General features: G+C 41.5%; 1 protein-coding gene across 3 annotated transcripts in view; it reads right to left on the bottom strand.

Moving 5' to 3' along the window:
* LOC143151922 (glutamate receptor ionotropic, kainate 2) overlaps nucleotides 1–21,878 on the bottom strand; it is a 72,473-nt gene extending 50,595 nt beyond the window's left edge. For 2 of the 3 annotated variants that reach the window (XM_076321442.1, XM_076321447.1), the window contains exons 1-2: nucleotides 21,676–21,878; nucleotides 4,603–4,713 (exon numbers count right to left, since the gene is read on the bottom strand). In XM_076321442.1, the coding sequence (XP_076177557.1) occupies nucleotides 4,603–4,693 (91 nt within the window). In that variant the 5' untranslated portion in view covers nucleotides 4,694–4,713; nucleotides 21,676–21,878. Of the gene's footprint in view, nucleotides 1–4,602; nucleotides 4,714–6,155; nucleotides 6,261–21,675 lie in introns of those variants that run through there. The other variant, XM_076321445.1, reaches the window with a different exon arrangement.
* Between the last annotated feature and the right edge of the window lie 312 nt (nucleotides 21,879–22,190).

Here is a 22,190-nt window from a genome sequence, read left to right as displayed (position 1 = left end):
TCATCGACGTTCCGTGTATCATCGTTGTGCGAATATTTATCATCGAAATACTCGATCTACAAGTAATATATTTATACAAGAACCTGTAAACGTTTCGACCATGATTTTCGGTAGCTAACATTTGATGCATCTTAATTGTGAGTGATATTTGTTTTTTACATCGATGATTTAAATAAGTAATTCTTGAATTAAGTAATTTCTTTATTTCATAGGTAAGTAAAAATGAAAGTATCGATTGTACAGCTGGACGAGATTAACAAAATAGTCTCGAAATGGTCGGTACAGGGGTAATGTAATTATATAGAGATAGATGAACATTTCGATGCGGACTCGAGGTCTTTTTCCGATATGTGGACGTTACGAAACAAACAAATTCGCGTAGCAAGAGACTGACCGAAGGAACGACGAGTCGATAAGTATCTTATACCTAATGCTCTTTAGATATGTTTATTTAAAGGGCAACTTTCCCGTTATACAGATCTGTGAAACAGAGAAATCTGTACAGTAAGAGACTGCCAGAGAGAACGATGAATCGATAAGTATATTTAAGGGACAACCGAACGTAACGTAAGAGACAAACGGTAACAACGATGCATCGATAAATGTGAGATATTTAAAGGACAACTTGTATCAAGATGTAGACGAATAAAAAATAGACTAGTCGACAAATACGAATTAATAGAGAATATAAGACGAATATAAGATTTCTCTTAAAGAGAAATTCATCATTTGTAAATCTTGAAAATTAATTCTCCGTGTAACCGAGATACCTACGTATTTTAAAAACGTTAATAAACAAACTTACCCGTTTCCGAGGAATGTTTCGTGGTTGGAGGTAGTTCGAGGGCAAGTTTCGAAACTCGTGTCGACGCAATTCATCGGATTTGGCAAGAATCGAAACGATTAAACCTCTTAAACGATATCGATGTGGTTCCTAGCCGAGGTTGTTCGTTCCATTCGACACAGATTATGGCTCGGGTGGTAAAGCTGCCTGATCGAATAGCGGACACAGCGTACATAATTTTATACCGGGTACGCGCCGTATGTGAATATGATCCTTATTTACAGTCGCGACGGGCTGGTATGTTGGAAATTTTAGCAGATCGCCTACGAGGGTTGCTTAAACCCTTCGAATGACCAGGAATTCTCGTGAACAACAACGGCTTTACCGGAAGGGGCGAGTCGCGTGTTGCCCGGCTCGAGCTCATAAAATCGCGGAAACAGGCCTTGTATGGACGTTTATGTGTCTCATTCGCTTGCAGTTTACCGTCCCTTGTGCGTCGCATTGTTCGAGTGTCGAGATTATTTTGACGTTACTCCCTAACCGACTAATGGTCTAGAATAATGCTGGAATTATAACGGACACGATTGCAGCTCCAAAGTATTACACAAACATCCTATTTTCATAACAGACACGACCGCTGGTCATTCCTACAAAAATATCAAGATTCGTTTTCATTTCTTCAGTTTCTCGTACGTTCATTATCATACGAACGTTTAAGCCCTTTTGTGAATCGAAACGTTTAGATCGTTTCGACATTAGAGACATTCGTTATACCAAATCGACGGTTTGGTATAACGTTGAAATTATATCGCTCACGAATGCAGACACGAATCAATTATATAAACTTTCCTTCGTAATAAAAGCAATCGTGATCATTTCTATAGGAATGTTAAGATTCGTTTCTACGTTTCCATTGTCTCGAACTATCTTCGAACTTATTATTTCTCCACCGTGTGCAAAGAAGAAGGTATCAAGCGGTAAATCATTTTTCGTATCCTTGTATCCGACACATCCAATGCTTTTTAAATTATTATTAATGCCGGTCTGGACGCGATTCTTCTGTGAACGTGTTTGTTCAATTTTCTAGATCCGTAAAAACGATAAACCTTTCCACGAGACGTAGTCTCGGAGTTCGGGGTCGTGATGTAAAAAAAACTCGTGTACACATTGCGCGTTAAAGCTACCCCTTTTCTCTGGTCTGTTTACGCGCGTTGGTATCGCAGAATAAATTGTTACCACGATTCATACACCACCGGAGAATATTTCATTATTTGTACCGAAGTCGTTCGGTAGCGGTGTATCGATGAATAGGATTCGACTTGGTGCAGTAGAATGGTCCATTCATAGTCAGCCATACGGAATGCTCGCTCGCGAGTGCAAAGGGATGAAACGGTTTCTCGAATCCGTGCCCCGAGCACGGACTATTTATCTTAGCATTTACGCGTTACGGTTAAATAGTTGAAAAATGTGGAAATTAATTACCGAAGCGCGGGAGTCACGATGCAAATGATAATTTAAGGGGACGTTGTATCAAACACGTTTGAGACGCTGTCGCAATTTCAAGGAGACAGTGATAAATGGCTGGATAACTTTTCATTATCTACCATCTTGAAGCATCTTTCAAAGCGTAATTATGTTTGACGCGTTCATTACAATCCGAGAGCTTCTAAAAAGCTGATAGTCAAGGATTATAAATTCTGCGCGGCGCAAAGCGAGAAGCTGTACCGTCACGGAGGTATAAATATCGATTCGTGGATAAATTAATTGTGAAAATTGTAATTAAACTTTGGAAAAATGAATACACGCGGTGAACATTCGATCGTGTTGTTATGTACTTCGAGATAAACCTCGAAGACGAATAATATACAATTAGGTCGGTAGAATAATTTTCGCAAACGTTTTCAAACACGACCGGACGAAGTTACGGAATCGTGGGTTTTCCAGCGTGCAGATGGAAAATTTGTCACGGTGTTGGGAAGAATTGCTTTAAAAAATTGAAGTACAACGTTACGTGGATTTAATTCCTCCGAAATTTTTACCTGTGACTGCAGCTGACCTGCTTTGCAAGCTTTGTCTTTTCGCGTTTCATTTCTCACGGTAAACGAATGTTTACCTTGTACGTGTGTTTACCTTGCTCTAATAAGGAAGTAAACCAAAAAAAAAGGAAATAACTTAGGGAAGATTATTTCGTTCTCCAGTTTTCCCACGAAAGTGTACAAAATGATACGATAGTACGATCCTATCCAGCTACAATGGTAAACTTCAGATTTTATTACGCGACGTTGGGCTTATCGTTCGCTCTTAATTTATTACAAGGGTTCACCGTTGTATTATCATCGAAAGGTCGCGACGAAAAATTTGATCAATTCTCCAGCCTCCCTCGATGTAAACAAAAGTACACCTTTTCCTTACCAAACAAATCATTCCCTCAAAGTCGAACGAAGGACGAAATCGTGCATTCGTTTAATCAATCTCCCAGTTTCTCTCGATACGAACAAAAATATACCTTCTCTCTATCAAACAAATCATTCCCTCAAAGTCAAACAAACCACGAAATCTCCATCCCGTCAGACGTCCAACTTTCCAGACAGTCACTCTCCAAGACAGCAACCATTGATGCAACATCGTGCACGATTAGCGAATACGTAGGTGGAGGTCGAATGCCTCGGACAAACGTTTTAGGAACACCCAGTATTTCGCGGGATTTTCAGCGAGGCTACTCAACGGAATATCCAGTCTGCGTCGCATTCAGGTCCGGGGGAATACGTACGAATGTGTGCAGCCAGTGTGTACATATCATGGTAAATGCAGGCACCGCATACGCTGGAACAGACCTCTTATGAAACCCATCCGTTCTTCTCTAAATATTTGGGCATTTTCATAAGGGTAGTCCCTGCTAAGCCGGGGCTATGACAAACGTGTACTTCTTCGGTAACCCACGGCCGCGTACGCGACTTGGTGAGAGCAGTTCGTGTAATACTACACTGCGAAGTGCTGCCAAACACTGCTGGTGTTCAACGCGGGCCTGGTGCGTAGCCAACCTCGAGATACACGCGGAATTTACACGTACTATCGGGTGTATTTCGTTCGACGAATTACCTCGATTCGACGAGAGAAGAAAAAGAAAGAGAAAGAAAAAAAAATTTGAAACACAGAACGGAATATCCTCGAGCTTCCTCGTTGAAAAACCATCGCGAGTTCGTTTCTTTCCGTCGGGTAGACGCGTGCTCCAACCGCCGGGGGAATGGTTATCGTAAAAGCGTATTCGTATCTGGACGTCTGTCTCGAAAAGTCGCATTGTTCTTTCACCGTTATGAAAACTCTGACCCCCCTTGTTTTATTAATATCCACGGACGGAAACGCGGGAGATATTCGATTTACTTCGTGACACACTTGACCCGTTTTTCCGCGACGATCCGGTCCCGTGGCCTTTCATCGAGTATTTTTCACCACCGAGTGTACTTTTTGCCCCGGGACTTTGGAAATCGAGAAGGTATCGGACTCCTCGCGGAACGTATATCGGTAACACGATCTTGGACGATCGGAATTTCATAAGAGGGCACCCGCGTGCTTAAATTTATCCGGATTCCGAACGAAAGAAACGATTGTCGCGAGTTTTTTTTTTTTATAGCAAAAGTGTATATTCCTGGAAGCCATTGTTACAGTAATTTTTTATTTTTTCGAGAAGCAATAATGCTTCCCCGTTCGTTCGAATAACGAATCATTAGAGACGTGTATATATATTCGGTGATTGGAATTTCCTCGGTTAACGTTTCCATTCAGAGTTTCATTCGATATTAAATACGATTGGTACTCACCTATCTTGACCAATCGCGCAGCTCCGTGACTGCTAGGCAGAATCATCGACAAACCGACCACGACGAAGAAAATGACCGAACTTCGATCCATATTAAGAACCAGAGAGTAATCTGGAAGAAAATATCGGTCGATTAATGCCAGAAATAATGTTGTAAGGTATTTTTATAGTTCGATATACAGTAATACTCTTACTGGTATCGTTTATTTATCGTCTTACTTGTATCATTTGTAATTTCAGACTTAATTTGCCAAAAAAAAAAATGAAAAAAAAAAACAAAAAGATTCCTTTTAACCGTTCGCGATATTCTTATCAAGAAACGGCAATTGTTCGATGATAAAGTCGCGGCAAATAGTTTACGCAGGGACGTCTATCGGCGCATCGTGTCTGATAAAGCAACAGTAAACATTTTACAACGCAACCACGAGCGACAAATGCGTGTTTCGCAGATAACCGAGCAGAGTCGTCGCGAAAGTTATGGTTTGTTTGGCGTAAACTCGTTCCTGCGATTGAATCGCTTTTCGCCACGAAAGGATGCGCGCGCGGAGGTACCGTGTCGCGAACAATCGAAATTTCGCAATTGATATCCCACCATCCACCCTTGCAACGTTTCGTTGTTTAATGTTACCCGGCACGCAATCCCCCAGAGTGCATCGAACCAATAGCGATCTTTGTTTTAATTGTCCACGGTGTCTACACAGCGTCGGTGGATGTTAAAAATAAAATCGAAATCCACGAGTCTCGTTCGTGGGTGATTTCGAGAAAGCTCGTTTCTAGTTTCTTTTTTCCGGAGAAAATTTTTCCTCCCAATTTATACGGAGAAAAATTGTTGCTCCTCGAGTGGCAAAAAATTCCGTACACTTCGACAGGTATTTTCATTTCCTCCGTAGAATATTCCGTTTCGAACAATATCCACAATATTGTTCAAATTCTTCGAATGTTAACTTCTATTCAAATTCGATGTGATTTTCGATTAAATCGGTTCCCCGATTTTGGAGCCTTTGTAGATTTACGATGTAAAGTGCTTTCATTTTCCCGCACGAAATTACTTCTATTCCTGGTTTGCTCGCGAGCTAGTTAATATTGTGCAATAACCCAGATCCTCATCGACTAGTATTTTAGCGCAGAAATATTCTGCACAATAGCATAGAATTTTTTCCCTGAATCTTTTTTACTTTACGCGGCACTTGTAAAAAAAAGTTGCAAAATATCGATGCGTGAAAGTTTCATTTGGGCAAGTAAGTTTCTGGCTATTTTGCACAGCGAAAAGGTGAAGTTTTTAACTCCGAAGCACTTTAATTTTTCCACGCGAAATTACTTTTATTCCCGTTTGCTCGTAACGGAGTTAATATTGTACAATGGCCTAGTTTAGAAACACACTGTATAATACCGTAGAATTTTTTCTAAATTTCTAGCTAGCACCCCATTTCTAATGTAACACCCTGCAAGCTGTAAGTAACTCGCACAACACTGATATTCGAAAGTTTCGTTTGGACAGGCAAACAAAACGAAGATGTACAACTTAACGACGCTCGTTTGCAAATTTTTTCTTACCCCGGATGATCGCTTATTTAAGGTTTCAATGATCTGTGTCGATTTCGATCATCGTGTGGCTCCGAAGCGGACACACAGATGGAGAGGAGCTTTGTGGACACACGCTACGTGATTTTTCTGTTCGTGGATTGTTTTGATCGTCGAATTTAAACGACACTCGTCACGTTCGCTTTGCGATCTTACTAGAATGAAATCACGAAAACGCTTTGATCGTTGAAAATGATGGGAGAGGATTTCGGGCAATTACGTGACCGCACATTGTCCTCGTTTGTTTGCCCTTTGACCATCACTGGACTCCCTTTTCAAGGGAAACTGTGCATCTCGATTTTCTCCAAGTTTTTCTTAAACATCATTGCTTTTCAATTCTCATGTACTGGAACACTTTCTTTTTAATTTACCTATGAATTGAATTTAATTTGATTTTGGAAGTTTCAAAGGGGTGTCATCGATCGATATTTCACAACACAGGACACAGTAGATAGTACTTGGTTACGATTGAAAAGTTTTGCGTTTAAAAAGTTGTTCGCATTATCTCTAATTTCGTGGAAAGGTATGAAATTCGTCGCCTTTGAACTGGGAAGTGCATCGACCAGTTTGTTCGCGGTTGTTCACTTTGGTGACAATTTATATCGACGAACATCCAACGGATTGAATTAATCGGAGATAGGTGGCGAAACACTTCGACAGGTTTCGAACAAATTCCTGATAGGTTCGCGCAAGACTGACTCCGACTTTAAAAAGTGCTCGTGACTTAAGTCCACGATGTGGGTCGGAGTAAATGGGACGCGAAACATTCTTGTACCCGATTGGTTAGGGGGCGGTTCTCTAGGTTACGTGGAGCAAGGTAGTAGGATATTTCTTGGAAAAGATCATCGGTTAAAATATCAGGAAAAACATAAGTAATTAAGGAAGGGTTTAGAGTGGCATCGAGGTTACCGGTCTCGAAGCTTTAGCATTTAATACTTTAATTGAATTGCACTATAGTCGTCCTCCAGGTCCTTTAAACTTTGAGGTACCAGTTTCTACAGATATACTTTCACGCTGAATTCAATAATTCGGATCATTTTCATCAATTTCTCGTCGAATGTTCTAATAATAATATCGGTAAAATTTCTTTCCGCTCTTGTCTTCGTAAACGTCACAAAAGAAGATAAGTAGAAAAAGTATCGGAATTTGGTTCGGCAAAATTGTTGAAATCGTTATTACGTAACGACGATACCACGGTGTTATTGGATTCCAACGATCACATCTCGTTACGCATATCGTGGCTAAGTTACCTAACAGGTAATTCATACTCTTAATGGGGATCGTGTACGAAGTAACACCGAGACACGTTCTACTTGTGACTGTTTGACACGCATCTAATTTAATAATGAAATTTACCATTAAAGCGTTATGGGCTGGGTTATTGCGTTAATCCTTTAGGGACGTAGCATTTTTCAAGCTCGATATCGTACTGTACGGAATTACTAGTTCGCAACGCGTTAACGGGCAGAGACTGTTTCAGAAAATTAGCGAGTTAGTCTCGACACGAGCCTTTTAGCGGCTGGTATCGTTCTTACGGTTCTTAGGCGAGATCTTAGATTATACGTCGTAACGTTTCAGCTCGTACACAAGTCGTAATAACGGAGAAGGTGGTGGAGAACGAAAGTTTCAAACGGTCTTCGGGGAGCGCTCGTTGTTTTCCAGTCTCTCGGTATAAATGCTATCGATGAGAAAGCAATCGATTGTAAACAAAGCCGTAAAACGGTTTAATAAAACCGTAGACAATCATTAAACCGTTTCGTCGCGAGTCAGATTGCCCGTGGTCTCGCCGAGAACGAGAAACTACGAAAATTCATCCAGCGGGTCGTTGCAGCGAAGTTTTGGAATTTCGATCCTCCGGAATACCTTTCTCTCTCTCTTTCTCTCTCTTCGGTCGTAAAGCGAAATTAAATAAATTACGCCGACTTTCGTCCGCCATAAATTCGGAACAGGCTGTAAATAAGGGGCGAACGCGGTTTTCTCTCTAAATTGAATGGAAACCAGGAGGAAATAACGAGTTATACGAAAGTTCGCTCGTTTCGAATCTGAGTTTTTAACGAACACAATAAGCCGCAACATGATGGAGGTTCATCGTCTAATGGAAGCGAAACTTTCTCGAAATTTCCCCGGGAACCGAGTATTTCCCGGAACCCAAAGAAATTTTCGATTTCTTCGGTGTAAGAGTGGAAAGTTGGCCGTGATACTGTTCGCGATGGTTTTCGAGCGTCGAGCTTCTATACCGGAAACGCCGCCGCGCGTGAAACGTAACGAGAAATTACGACGCGAGAGGAAACTCGAAAGTTTGCATCGTCGATTATCGAAACTCCACGTGAAACGCGTCAAAAAAGTTAAACGAAGCGACGAACCTGTCCAAATTTTATTCTCGCGGAGTGAAGCTCGCGTTTTACGCGGTTAGGGGCCAATGGGTTCCGAAACCTATCGAAATCGTTTCGATCGCCGGATCGAGATCGAGTTTCTCCGCGCGGATCGAAATTTCGTTTCGAGGGGAACGGTTAAGACCGAATGAACCGTTACTGCACCTTTGCTCGTTGTTTCGTGCAACCTGCAACCTATAACGAGGCGTATTTCGAACGAATGCAATTCTATTAGTAACGAAACCATCGTCAGTGCTCGATTCGCGTTCGTTCGTCTACCCAACCGATGTGTCGGATTCGATGGGGAATGTTCGAATCTTTTCACGGCGAAAGTAATTTTAATATCGTATCGTCGCAAATCGATCGAACGTCGCTTCGAATCGGTTACGAAATTATGCGGAGAAATGAAGAAAAATGATCTTGAAATCTATACACGAAACTCGATTTATAAAAATACATCTCTTCGATATCTTGGCACCCGCTCAAAAGTGAATCCGTCGATGATTGATTACGATATGGATCGTATTCCTCCGTAATGTTATGTAGTTTTCGATCACAGTGTCGCATTCGGTGATAAATATTTATTAAAAAAAAAAAACTGCACAGTATCCTGCACGTACGAAAGAAGAAACCGATACGAACCTAAAGTATCTTTTCACGTTGTATAAATTAATTCAGATGAAAATACTGTACGAGAGATTGAAATCAGTTTTATTACCAGATTTGAAACGAAACCGAAGTTACTAGGTTCGGGTCGGTTGCGAAATCGGACAATAATATCACGAAGGTGGAACACGGAAGCTACTTAGAACTCGACTCGATACCATAAACGCGCGCGGCCATCTCGCCAACCGTAAAGCACACTGCTCAAAGTAAAGATACTACTCGTGTCCTTTGTACTTCGTAGCGGAACGAGTGGAAGCCGCGGTGGACGATTCCAAATAAAAGTTAATGCCGAAGTTCTCGGCGAAATATTTGTTCGACGAAGGCCGATACCCTGGGACGAAGTTCTTTCCTTTTTTTTCTTCTTCTTTTCGAGCAACGGAACAGCTGGCGTTTATTTAACAGAAAAGTTGGCCGTCTCGAAGTTTCCTACACTCGGGAGAAAAATACCGAGAGGATTGATTCGAGCTCGAGAAAGAAGGTCAAGATGAAGAAACACCGACAGGCGTTTCGACGGCGCATGATTTTTATCGGATACAGAACACCCTCGGTCGCCCTTCGGCTCGTTGAAAATCTGTGTCAACCTTCATTAAAGGCGGTGTTCTCGGGGGAGGGTACGGAAACCGTAATGATCCGCGACCGGTGAAATTCATTCAATTGACTCTTTCACCATCCCCGCGAGTTTCTTCTTTCGTTGGGTCGTCGCAACGCCCTGGGCCATATTAAGTACGTCAATGAACGCACGGAAGTGATTTCTTTTATACTTTTTCGTAATTATCGCGAACCTTGGTGAGCAATATCCGCGGGTATATAATATAAAACCGATTGTACTTGTCGGTGGGCTAGGTCGCGATACAAGAGGAATTCAACGAGGCGTTAATATCGAGAAATGTACACGACCGGTAAGGAATTGATAATACGAAACGGTGGTGGTTCCTCGTTCCGAAACGAATGGAAAACGTGGAGGGAATTTTTTCCCTACGTTGCTCTTCGTTTTCGACGAAATCGATTTCGAATATTACGGTCTGCGCTGCAATCGAGACTCGTGTCTGACCGCTGCGCGCCGATTCTACTCGCAACGATGTGTGGAACGATCGATGGTGATACGGTATTATCTGTTTTAACTTGTTCTAATTAGTTGGACGATTTATCGAAAACGGATAATATCATACGTTAATGTTTATAAATACCGCGGTGCGCGCGATTTATCGCCCGCTCGATTTAAATAACCGAGTGTATATCGCGCGAATTACTTAAATTTACGCGATCGGATCCGACCAGCGAGCATTCTTTGCGCTATATTTAAAAGTTTATTCCATCTGAACGGGAAGAGTGAATCTGAACCAAGTAACAATTTGTAAACGTAGTACGTTTACGTATGAATTTTTAGTTTTGATTGGTACAAATTATTCAAATTCTTCTATAGTATTGGTTTGAAAACTTCTACCTAGCCTCTACTTGGAAATCTTTGGCGAGGGTGTATCTGTGCGATGTTTTCGCGTCTTAAAAGTTATCGTACGCTCGATGACTTCGAGGTTTTTCCAATTTTGAACTCGGTACCTGAATGTCGCTAGCGAAAATACATTAAACAATTTTTACAGTTTGCTCGTTACGGTCACGGAGGTACACTCGAAAGTGCTCTATTTTCGTCGCTCCAACTTTGCGATTTATTGTTGCGATTGATTTAACGAGGACTTGTGTCTACGTGACTAAGAGCGAATTCTTCCTTCCAATTGTCCAAAGAGACTTTGATCATAAATGAAAAATAATTTTCCATATTCGTAACGCGGCAAATACGAAGTAGAAACAGCGAGTAAGAGACAGACTTTTGTTTCGATCGAAAGTGAAACTTCAAAGAAGTTTATTCTTCATTTTCGATTTATCTTCGTAAGTAGAATCCCTCTCTATCTATTTCAAACGTACACGCAACCCGTGAAACTAATAAAAAAAGGTTCGTTCGAACGATTGTGATATCAGAGCTTGTTTTCCAGTTATGGTTGCTTTTATGGCGCGCTAGTAGCTCACGTATCTTCATAGAAGTAGCTGGCGTAAATGTTCGGTGAAAATCGTTTCCAAGGAAATGGACTAAAATGATTCACGAGATATCGTAAAAGTCTTCGCATATAGTCAGCAAGATAATGTACCAAGCATTAGTGCAAACGTTTGAAGAGAACTAGTTGCATTAACTCACTTCGCAATGAAAGTAACGGAAACCCCGTAAACGCATGCAAGTAACAACCAAAGTGAAATAAATGTTTACACGAATCTCTTTCACTACCTTTTACTATCGAATTTTCTGAATTAATTTTCCACGAATAGTATTCAATATTATTAATCTTTTTGCAACAGACACGTAGCAATTCTATCGAGCGAGAAACGTGTTTTCCTAGAAGGCCGTATCGCATTTTATGCAAAATTCTTCGTTAAAATAAGAATTGCAAATTTCGTTAAGTTACTCACCGCTGGAAGTTTTAATTAATCGATTGAATAATTCGATAAACAGATTTACATTTCCCACGGTTTACGACTGATGAAATCTCTCTCTTTTATACGCAACCCGGTTGCATAACTTCGTTCGGTGAGCGTGTGCGCGTTGATTTTATATAAAGTTAATGAAAAATCGAAGAGCGGTCAAAGTGACTTCGTCGAAGTATCACAGTCGGAGTCAAAGTCTTTGAAAGATCAAAGTTACGATTACAGTCGGAACGTTCAGGAGCCAATATCAGAGACCGAGGCGAAGTCTGCAGAGATCAAAGTTAGGGTCACACTCGGAGTCAGAACATTGATAGGTCAATATCAGCGTCGAACACACGGTATTGCGAAATCGGAACCGGAGAATCGGGGAATTAAAAAAGGTAAAGTCGAATCAACGAATTTCAAAGCGTGTTGTTACAAATAAGACTCGGAACGCGAAATTAAATATTTCCAGAGCGTTTTTTTCGAAACTGTACAGATTTCTATTCAAAGTGACACGTATATCCGTACAATTTATTCTCGAACCGTATTACAATTCCACGCGACGCATCACTGGAAATTGTTCCGCCATTGACAACAATTTTCTGCGATAAATTCTTTAAAACGTGGCTCTTTTTTTTCCTGACTTTTTTTTTCCCCCATTGGAATATCTACACGAATAAACCCTCTGTGATCGCGTCTTTCTAACCGTAATTACGGATTTTTGTGATACGGAATAATTGCTCTTAATGACCTCTCTGAATATTCATTCGTGTACTTGGCGCGAGAATTTTTTCGTTCACTTTTCGATCGAGTCGCACTTCAATTATTAGAGGTAGAACAGTATTAATTTGATTAAAAGCCACGAGAGAGAAAGATAGTAATTCGGTCGGATTATCGGAGAAACAAAGGAAAACCTTCGCAATCGGGGTAAATTAATGTCATTCATTTCGATATTCACCGATCCAGCAGATACGTGTAATAATCATTTTAGCGCTTGTCGCTAAGCGTCGATGCGTGAATTTTCCGACACTCGTTTGCCGATCTACGCCATAGAAACCGTATGTTGTCCGTTCGATATTTGTGAATAATTACGATTTCCATTCGGCATCGTAAGCGATCGACACAGCGAAATATGCACGAATTATAATAATGGGTCATTGGTGTCGATAAATAGAGTCCGGATTTGTTCCTTCTCTTTAATCCTAGGCTTTACAGCGATATAGAATTATTTTCCCCAAACAACAACTCTCCGCGAGTATTTACTCGTGTGCACTTTGTCGATCTTAGACCCTTAAAAAGAAAGTTTCGTTGCAACGATCGACTTATTTTTGTATCGTAAACTCGTTTCGGTATGGGTGAAAATAATACCGGACGAAAATTATTCGTAGGTTTCGAATTTTTTACAAAAAAAAAGAGACATTCAATTTTAGCAATAATGGTTATTGTATTTATCGGCAAATAACATCCCATTGCGCACAACTCGTTCGTATTTACCGTTGCGACACGCTGTTGTACAGGGTGTTTCAATCATCACCGGTTGATTTGCATTTCCTGCTATTTTTAAAACGTCGAACCGATCAACCTGAAACTTGTCACGTGTAATCTAGACAGATGGGAAATTAATCGTGGAAAAATACACGGTGAAAGAACGCGTGTGAATTATTCAGGCGTATTGCAAAAAATCGCAATCTTTAACGCTAACGATTCGGGGGAAAAAGGTAAATCGACCGGTGATGATTGGGACACCCTCTACAAGAAAATCTCTTCGTATCTTTTACGTTTTTGATTTTTTTTTACCACATTTCCGATCCTTTTTATAAAATACAAAAATTCATACGGTGTAGGATTAATTTGTTATTAAGGGTTCTCGAATAGAACCGAGTTTCGAGATTCGACCGGTCCGAAATTTCCTTTTTCTTTAAAATTCTTTCGGGTAATTGCTGCTCGAGCAACTCGGTGAACTCTCGAAAGTTTAGATTGACGGCTACCTATTGCCCCTGCATTGTGCATAACGCGTTCTTCGTACTTCGCCGACATATTCGAGAGATTCGAATTTAATTGCGATGTTATTTGCGGGAACGTTTCGCGCGGCTCGGAGTTCACTTTTCTTCACCGTAAAGTTCCAAGGTTCGCGAAAAGGACTCTCGATTTCATATTGAGCACTTGAACCGCATCCACTGTTGGTGGCGTTTAATTTTTCCTTTCTCGTGGGTTCAACCTTACGAACGTGCCTTTTAATATTGCATTGTTATTACCAGCAATACGAAAGAAAAGAATACAATATTTCTTGCAAGTTGGAACGACTTCGAGGGCTTCTTTGTAATGGAGAATATCTCTGGAAATTCGAGAAAAATTCCAGAATCGCGCATTATCGTTACTTTTACACTTATTAAACAGGATCGTTCGTACGATACGTGTGAATTCTATCACGAAGAAAGCCTCGTTTGATTTTTTATTCTAGATCGAAATACAAAGCTACCAGGCTACGCGCCATCGAATAACATTTATTACTTCGCAAAAAGTCGATAAATTCTAATCGAGAAAGGAACAATGTATATTTTGAAACGTTGAAGAATATATACGGAAAGTAATGATCATCGAGATGTTACGCTGCGAAAAAATTATATCGAAGATCGCTCTTATTTCAACGTTTCACTCGCTTCCAGCCGAAGATGGACGTTTATCGGGAAGTGTTTGCATACAACGCTATAATAAGTCACACGATGGACGAGGGAACGAATCGATTCACGTGCTCGCCGTGAAAAAGGAAACGAAGAAACTTTCGACAGCGTTATTCGTCACGAGGTATGGTTTTCGAATATTCCGCGGAAAAATTCGATGAAAAATTCCGATTCGATGTTAACTCCGGGACGCGAAAGTTCATCCGCGTTGCGTTGGTAAACTACGGGCGCAGTTGGTAGGTATCTGGGGGAAAAAAATCGCATTTTGGAGCTCGACCGGAAAAATCTGCAGCCCGTCAATGGACACGCTCGAACCTCGAGCATTTGCTTCCTGTGCCACGCTTGGTTCAGCGATTTAATAAATTAGCGATCGAGCTTTTACGTTTCCATGGAACTCGGCCAAAATTTCCCCACCATTTCGCTCGTTGCCTTTGTACGATGATTATGCGTGTCCGTGAAACGTACCGACGACGTCGTTCGCGAGAACACGAGCAGCTCATCGATCGCCTCGTTGTCATTGTCTGGAGACTCGTCTTGCCATCGCGCAGATTAGGGGGAACCCGACAATGGGGTATGTCGCGGTAATGATAGCGATAGTAATGCCGGTAATGACGATGGTAACAAGTGTAGGGCGTTCGAGTGAAACGAGGGTTGGTACTTGTCCCCCCAACACCACCCCAAAAATCGTGTTTCGGGGACTGACTGCTTTTCGTGGTTCGTTTCCCGTTTATATAATAATTGCATCGACTATGGGAGCGAAAAATATTTTTTCTTCCGTAGTTTTAATTATTTGTACAATTTTACGGTACAGTGGTCGTTTAATTATGATGTTAGACATGGTTTGAGGGAATGTAATTCTGGTGTCGAAAATAAAAACTTCTTTTTGGTTATGAGAACGAAAGGTACGTTCTTCTTGCTATTTCGATCGTACAATTTTCAGTTGTTAGTTATTCGTTGAATTTTCTTTATATGTCGAAGAGGTCCAAACGATTCAAGTACGAGGAAAACTTATTTTCCTGTCGCATCGATTGTTCCTACTATCGACACAGATTCCTTTTGTATTTACATAAAAGTGCAACCTCCATAGTAAACGGAGCGAGGTTTAAATCGACTCGTACTTTTCTCAGGGACTGTAGTCTACCCGAAACGATGTGCATTTCATTTCCAAGCTACTAAATTTCTGACGAAATGCCGGGAGACCGTATCGACGGAAACGGTAAGTGGAATTCGTTTCTCGTTGATGATTTTTCGACGCTCATTTGCAATTCCAACGAATTAAAACTAATCCCTCGATCGACGTCAAATTGATCCTATCTAACGTCTGTCGGTTTTAAATTGAAGTTCATCGTTAAAAGAAGATTGCCCGAGAAGTCGTAAAATTCTAATTAAACGAAACATCGTGGAAAATTTTCCTCGAACGTTCGATCGCGTTTATTTTTGCGCGAATCGAAGTGCAGCGTTACGGAGTGACGATGCAACGCGAGAAAGAAGGTGAGCGGTGAATTTCGCTTGTAAACAAATCCGAAAGACTGAACCAGCCACGTCCGTTTTAGGAGTACAAAGCACAGTAAACCCGGTCATAGTGACTGTGGTTGACGTCAAAGGACTATTTTCATACTCCGTCCGCGTTGTGTACTTTGCCGCCTGACAGTCGTCGAGAAATGGCGCGCAGATGACTGGGAACTTTTGAAAATTGACATTGGCGTATCAGGTCACGTTCTGTCGCCTCGACTTCCACCGATTTTCTCCTCGTTTAACGCTTCGATCATCACTAACGCGTTACGTCTTAACTGGTATCGTGCAGCGATAAAATCGTTCGTTAATCCGAGCGACTGAGATTGCATCGTCATCGGACGACAAATCCGACCGGTCGATCAACGAGACGAAAAAGGAACACAGGATAATGAAAACAACGTGTCCGAACAACAGGAACGAAAGATAGAAGAAGACGTTGAATTTTTTCCAAAATTATACGAAACGAAGAATAAACGAAAGGTGTCAGATTTCGTCCAAACAAACAGAAGGAAAAAAGATATCCAATTTTGTCTATACAAAAAAGAAACGAAGAGTAAAGAAAAGTATCAAATTTTGTCCAAACGAGAAAGAATCAAAGAATAAAAAGAAGATCACATTTCGACCGAATAAAAAATAAACAAAAGATAAAAAGAAATATCGAATTCTGTGCAATCTGAGTACGATCATATTATCTATCGTATCTTGTTCATCGAGACAATCGTGTTGCTGTACGACGTTCGATCGGAACGCAGCCTAACTAAAGACCTATTACGCGCATCGTTCCGCTAATTACTATATTGTTTATTCGATTTAACGCAACGCGATAACCGCGAACCGTTTGGACGAAAAATAGCAGAAAACGCAATATTTCATTTCGACGGACTTACATTATTAATTTGCGCAGCCAGTGGAGCGCAACGCTTTGTGTCCCAGCGAATGGATCCCTTTGTGAAGAGCGTCGGTAACGTTGCTTCGACCGGAATGATCACTTTGTAAGTAATAATTATGGATTATCGCGATAGCTTAAGCGCGTAATAAAATTCACTCGGGTATTTCGATATCGAGTGGGCGCGGGAAAAAATGTGATCGTCGCTGGTGAACGCGCGCGAAGAATCGCGCGTAACGGTTGCCTGGACATTTTTCATAGAATTGTCGCAGGTATTTGTTTGTCGGAAAAAATACACAGAGAGACAGGGACGAGGTTACAACGCGGGCGGAGGAAATCGATACGCCCGCATCGAATACTACCGATATTTCCATCGCTGTACACGAAACGCACAACGATACTTTTTCGTCGTCGATGACAATACACCAATAAGCACAGAGCCAATTTGAGATTCGTACGAATTCCTGGTAAACGATAGTTGGTTTTCACATACGTTTCCTCCATTTCGGACACTCGAAACGTTGAAACCAGTACCCACCCTTTCCAACGAGTACACCTCGACAATGTTACTCGCGATATTTTCATTCCGACAAAGTCTCCGCTTAAAAAACTGTTGCTTTGCCGAACTTTCCAGCTATTCGCCGCGCGATCCGATATTTGATCTTATCCGTTGTTTTCGAAACGAGCCAACCGTGTAAACAACGACTGGCTGGCCGCAAGGGTAGAAATTTACGATATTAAAAGTCCCGAAACAACTTTGCCCCGATGATTATCATCGTATCGCCGATAATCTTTGTCCCTTTTTTTTTTATTTTTTTTTTTGCGTGCGCGCGCGCGTGTACCGATAATATATCGTCGGTTCCGGTGCATCGCGTACGCTATTTTGGGAAAAATTTATGAAATTGTTCTTGGCACAACTTTCGCGAATAACGTGTAATAACTGTCGTCAATTTTCGGTAAAATGTGCGTTATGTAAGCTGTATTTTCACTTCGGGAACAACGAAACTTTTCTACCCTTTTCCCCTCCGGTCCAATAGCTATTCGACAATTTTTAACCCGTAAATCAATTTTTTTCGCGCAATTTAAATTTTATGGTTACGAATGTATTTTTCCAGTGGAATTCGATTCACCGTTACGAGAAATATTTATAATTTAGCGGAACCTATAAAAGAGTGGGTGTCGTTTTTATAAAAGGGGACAGAGTCTCGGTGCGAGAAAAATCAATCGCGACGAGGTTTTTTAAAACGAGTTGTTTTATTCTATGTTTGGTCGAGCACAGGGACGTGTGTGCACGTTGAAATCAAAGAAGCTTGGAACGTTTTTCGTAGGATAAGTCGAGCGAACGGTCGAAGCTTTGCGTTGAAATCGTTTGTCTCGCAATAAGGAGGTTTCTCCACGCGAACAGGAGATGAAGGTTTTTCGAAAGAGTACCTTCCTTCCATGCCTCGCGAATAACTCGAGTTTCGTTAATTTTTGTACGAGCTTATACTCGAGAGCACAAGTTCAACGCTTAATTCAAATACTCTTGTACGAAATGTCCGATAATCGGTGGCACAAGCCTCGAAATGTTCGTTCCAAACGAGAAAATGTATCGAAAATATGGAACAAAATTAATTTATACTCTACTAAGTAAGAAACAATTGCTGTTTCTTATATTTCTGGCGTGCATTATAAAAAGTCGGGAAAATCAGTCGCAAGAAGGAATCACGAGTCTTCATGGTCAGACGTCCACATTCTACTTCTCGACGGTACCACATTCCCCTTAATCGAACACCGATATTTCTTTCTCCCTAGAATACTCGAGGCACCTTTTCTGAACAACTAATATCCTATTACTTTATCTTCGATGTTATTATTGGCTAAAAAATCGTTAGAAAATGTTACAAATATTGCACTCGAAAAACAACGGTACTAAATGAAGTCGCGTTGCAAACGTTCAATATTTACCTTTCTGTATCCAACCCTTTCACATTTAACCGTACCCCTAAAACTCCCGTTCCAATTGTACCAAATATTTTACGCACGAATGACCAATTACTCGACGAAACGCAGAACACTGAAAAGATTTCGAGAATGTCTTCAATTACTACCAGAGGTCGTTGTAAATTTTCCTAGCGACTACTAATGTATTACCATCTCGCACGAGATGAACGCCCCTCGGAGAAGACGAAGTGGCACCCGCGATTGCAGCAGAAATTCTCGGTTAAAAACAGGTGGCCGATGCGTACGAGACCGTACCAGAACCGATTCTTTCCTTTTTACGTCGCTCAGGGCCAGACCGCTTTCCTGCCACGAAATACTCGCGTCGGATTGGACTCGATTCAAACACGAGAAGAGCGAGTTTGCCTACCGGGACGTCGGTGGTCTCGATTCGGGGAAACGGCACTCCGACCACTCGCGGCTACCTACAGAAATTGAATATCGGGTCTAGGCCTCCATGGAATTTCAAGCTGGTCCTTGACGGGTCACGAGTGGCCCCGAGATTATGAATATCGTGATATCTCGTGGTTGGAAAAATTGCGAGGAGAATGGACAGAGCGTAGCGAGAAGCTGGTAACGGTACCGGTGGCTTTTCAAAGAACGCCACTCGAATCGAAAGAGCGAGAATAGAGAGGATGCTACCGGTTCCCGCAGCTTATGCACGTGTTTCAGCCGGTGAATTTCCATCGGGCGTTTCTTACGGTTATCGCGGTTATAGGCGAGTAAATTGTTGCGCTCGAGGAAATTGGAATTAGCGCTGTCAGCCCGGACCCGGGACAAGGGGAACGGAAACGGGAATGTTTGCCCAATTAGCTCTGTGCAATGGGCGCGTGCCACGTGTGAAAACCCACGGCCGTGCGAACTTGAAAATAATTAGCGCGTCGGCAGCGTTGGAAGCTTTCGAAATCTTTATCGCGCTGGGAAAAATCAAATTTCGCCGGAAACGGGAGAATATCGGAGGACGTTGGAGTACAACGATGGCTTCGAACGTCGCGCAAGGAAAATTAGGCAATCGTTGAAAAATTCGGGGGAATGTTGCTCGATTTAAGTTGAGAATAATCACCGCCACGGCGGAGGGAAAAGCATTTCTCGCTTCTGGGAAAATCAAATTCCGGGGGAAATTCGCGAGAATTTGGGAGAATGTTTACGTGGAAGGCTTGGAACGACGTGCGAGGAAAATTGTGCAATCGTTGAGAAAATTCGGGGGAATGTTAACCGATTTAATTAACCTAAAATATATTTCAAGCTTTTTTTTTCTCATCGACTTGGTTGGATGGTCACTGAAGATTCATTTATACAATGAGGATTTCGAAAAATTTGGAAACATTGAAAAATGTTAAAGTTCTTCAATTTTTGAAAGGGATTCTACACTCGTACTTTCAGCTTTTTTACTTTCTTTCATTTTAACTTCGCGCTCCGGTCAATAGGCGCATTAATGTTACGTTCGATTCCTTCATCGACAATTCACATTTATTCGATCGGTAACTGGCCTACTTATAAGACATCGATAGGCTATAAATTGATCGGTAATAGTAGCTCTAGATGCGCCACTTATGGGCTGAACTGGAGCTTAATTGCAACCTGAAACCGACATGATTGCCTAGTCGAAGGAAGGAAGTGGAGAAGCAGCTCCACCGAGTTTGCAACGTGGAACGCGTCGAATAATATCTGTATTTATTAAACGATTAAAAACGTCCATGGAAAATTACAGAAATATAAATCAACGAAAAGGAGAGTAACAATTAAAATAGTAATTACGTCGAGAAAAAATAATTCATAATTTTACGCGTCGTTGTTTTCGTTGCTCGAAGCTCTACAACACGCTCGGTGCTCGCCAATATCGATCTTTGAAGAAAATCACGAATTCAAATTCGTCGAATGACGTTTTGTATTTTTTAAACCCCGCGCGGTATCCGGTAGGCGCGTTTCCGGTCCTTCCGGTTTCAATTTTTGATTTACGAATCGCCAACTTTTTTCCAGCGATCGAACACGAATCGTGCAATCTGTTCGTTTAATCCGCGGTAACGTCAACGTTCAGAGTATCTACATCGTGAAACGCGTAAAAAATGGAATGCAACGTTGGAAATTTCATTTTCACTCGACGACGATACCGGTGCACACGTTTTTTCCAAACTTCTAGAAACAATCGAGAACTTACAGACTGTAAAGAAAAATGTTTTAAAGAAACTAATCCCTCGCACACGTATTTCAATTTGTGTATTAAGAATGGACCGATAGGTGGTAGTATTTGTATTTGGAATTAAAGAAGCGTAGACTAAGCTATTTTCATGGATGTGTATTCTGGTTGAACATCTGTTCTGATTTGTGTTACGTGTGTGCTGTCGAACGTCGAGTTGTCTAAAATTTTGATTACCGGTATCTAATGTAGTGGAAATGATAAAATAGGGTGATTTTTGATCATTTTTTTTTAACGTAAAATCTCGATGAAACTTCTCGTCACTTTTCGAGTATATTCTCTAACGTTTCAAGATAAAAATATTCTTTTTCAGTTACAACTTATGGCTTTTTTCCCAAGTAATAAATATTCTCCTCCATGGACCTTTGTCTTCCCTTTCTGTTCCTTTCTGTGGAAATTCGAGAGAAATTCCAGAACTAGAACGGGTTTTACAATGCGTGATGTTCATACGTTAGAAAAAATTGCAAATAATCACTTTCGACAGAGTCTGCTCCCTTTAACCCTTTTGCCTACAATATCGTGGTAAAGAAATCGAATCAGACATAAGTACTACAAGCGAGGGTTGGCCATACTCGTACCTTGAAATACATTCTCTTAAAAATCTTAGAGAAATACTTCTGTATACTATCTTAACAAAGAAAACTTAACGTTCACGAGGACGGTGAGAGTTGCGAACGATCTTGCCGTCGATTAACACGCGTTGTCGAATTTTAAACGATAGGAGGAAAGGGTTAACACTCACCTCGACGATTCCTCGAACGCTCGATCGTGAAACTTTATCCAACCATTTCGTGGGCTCGCGGTGCACACCGATGGAACGAAATCTATGGAAATATGGAACGCGTTGGGAGTATGGAACCCCGAGAACCTTCTCGAACGTCTGGACGTCGAACAACGAAGCGTCGGAGTCGACGCGGACGTGTGTCTCCTCGTAGTTTCGCGTTCGCTGGCCCCACCACGAACTGATTTAAATATAGCCCGGACCAGCCTAAATACGCGCCGCTCGACTTCGTCGCCCACCTCGTTGAATATCCTCCTCGAAGCGTAACGATTCTCTCGGTTCGTTCCTCGCGTACGATTTTTTCTTTCCGCGTCTCGAACGCGTCTCGTCGGATCCAGAGATCCACGAAGTTGGAGGACGCGCGTTCTCGATCGAATTAACAACGAGAGAAAGAGAGAGAGAGTGAGCGAGCGAGAGGAGGGTGGACCCGAATTGCAGGGCGAATCGCGAAACTCGATTAAAAATTCCTCCGCGGT

This window comes from Ptiloglossa arizonensis, chromosome 10 (assembly GCF_051014685.1).
Source record: "Ptiloglossa arizonensis isolate GNS036 chromosome 10, iyPtiAriz1_principal, whole genome shotgun sequence".
In the NCBI taxonomy this organism is placed as follows: Eukaryota; Metazoa; Arthropoda; class Insecta; order Hymenoptera; family Colletidae; genus Ptiloglossa; species Ptiloglossa arizonensis.
This window is presented reverse-complemented; position numbering and strand designations above follow the sequence as displayed.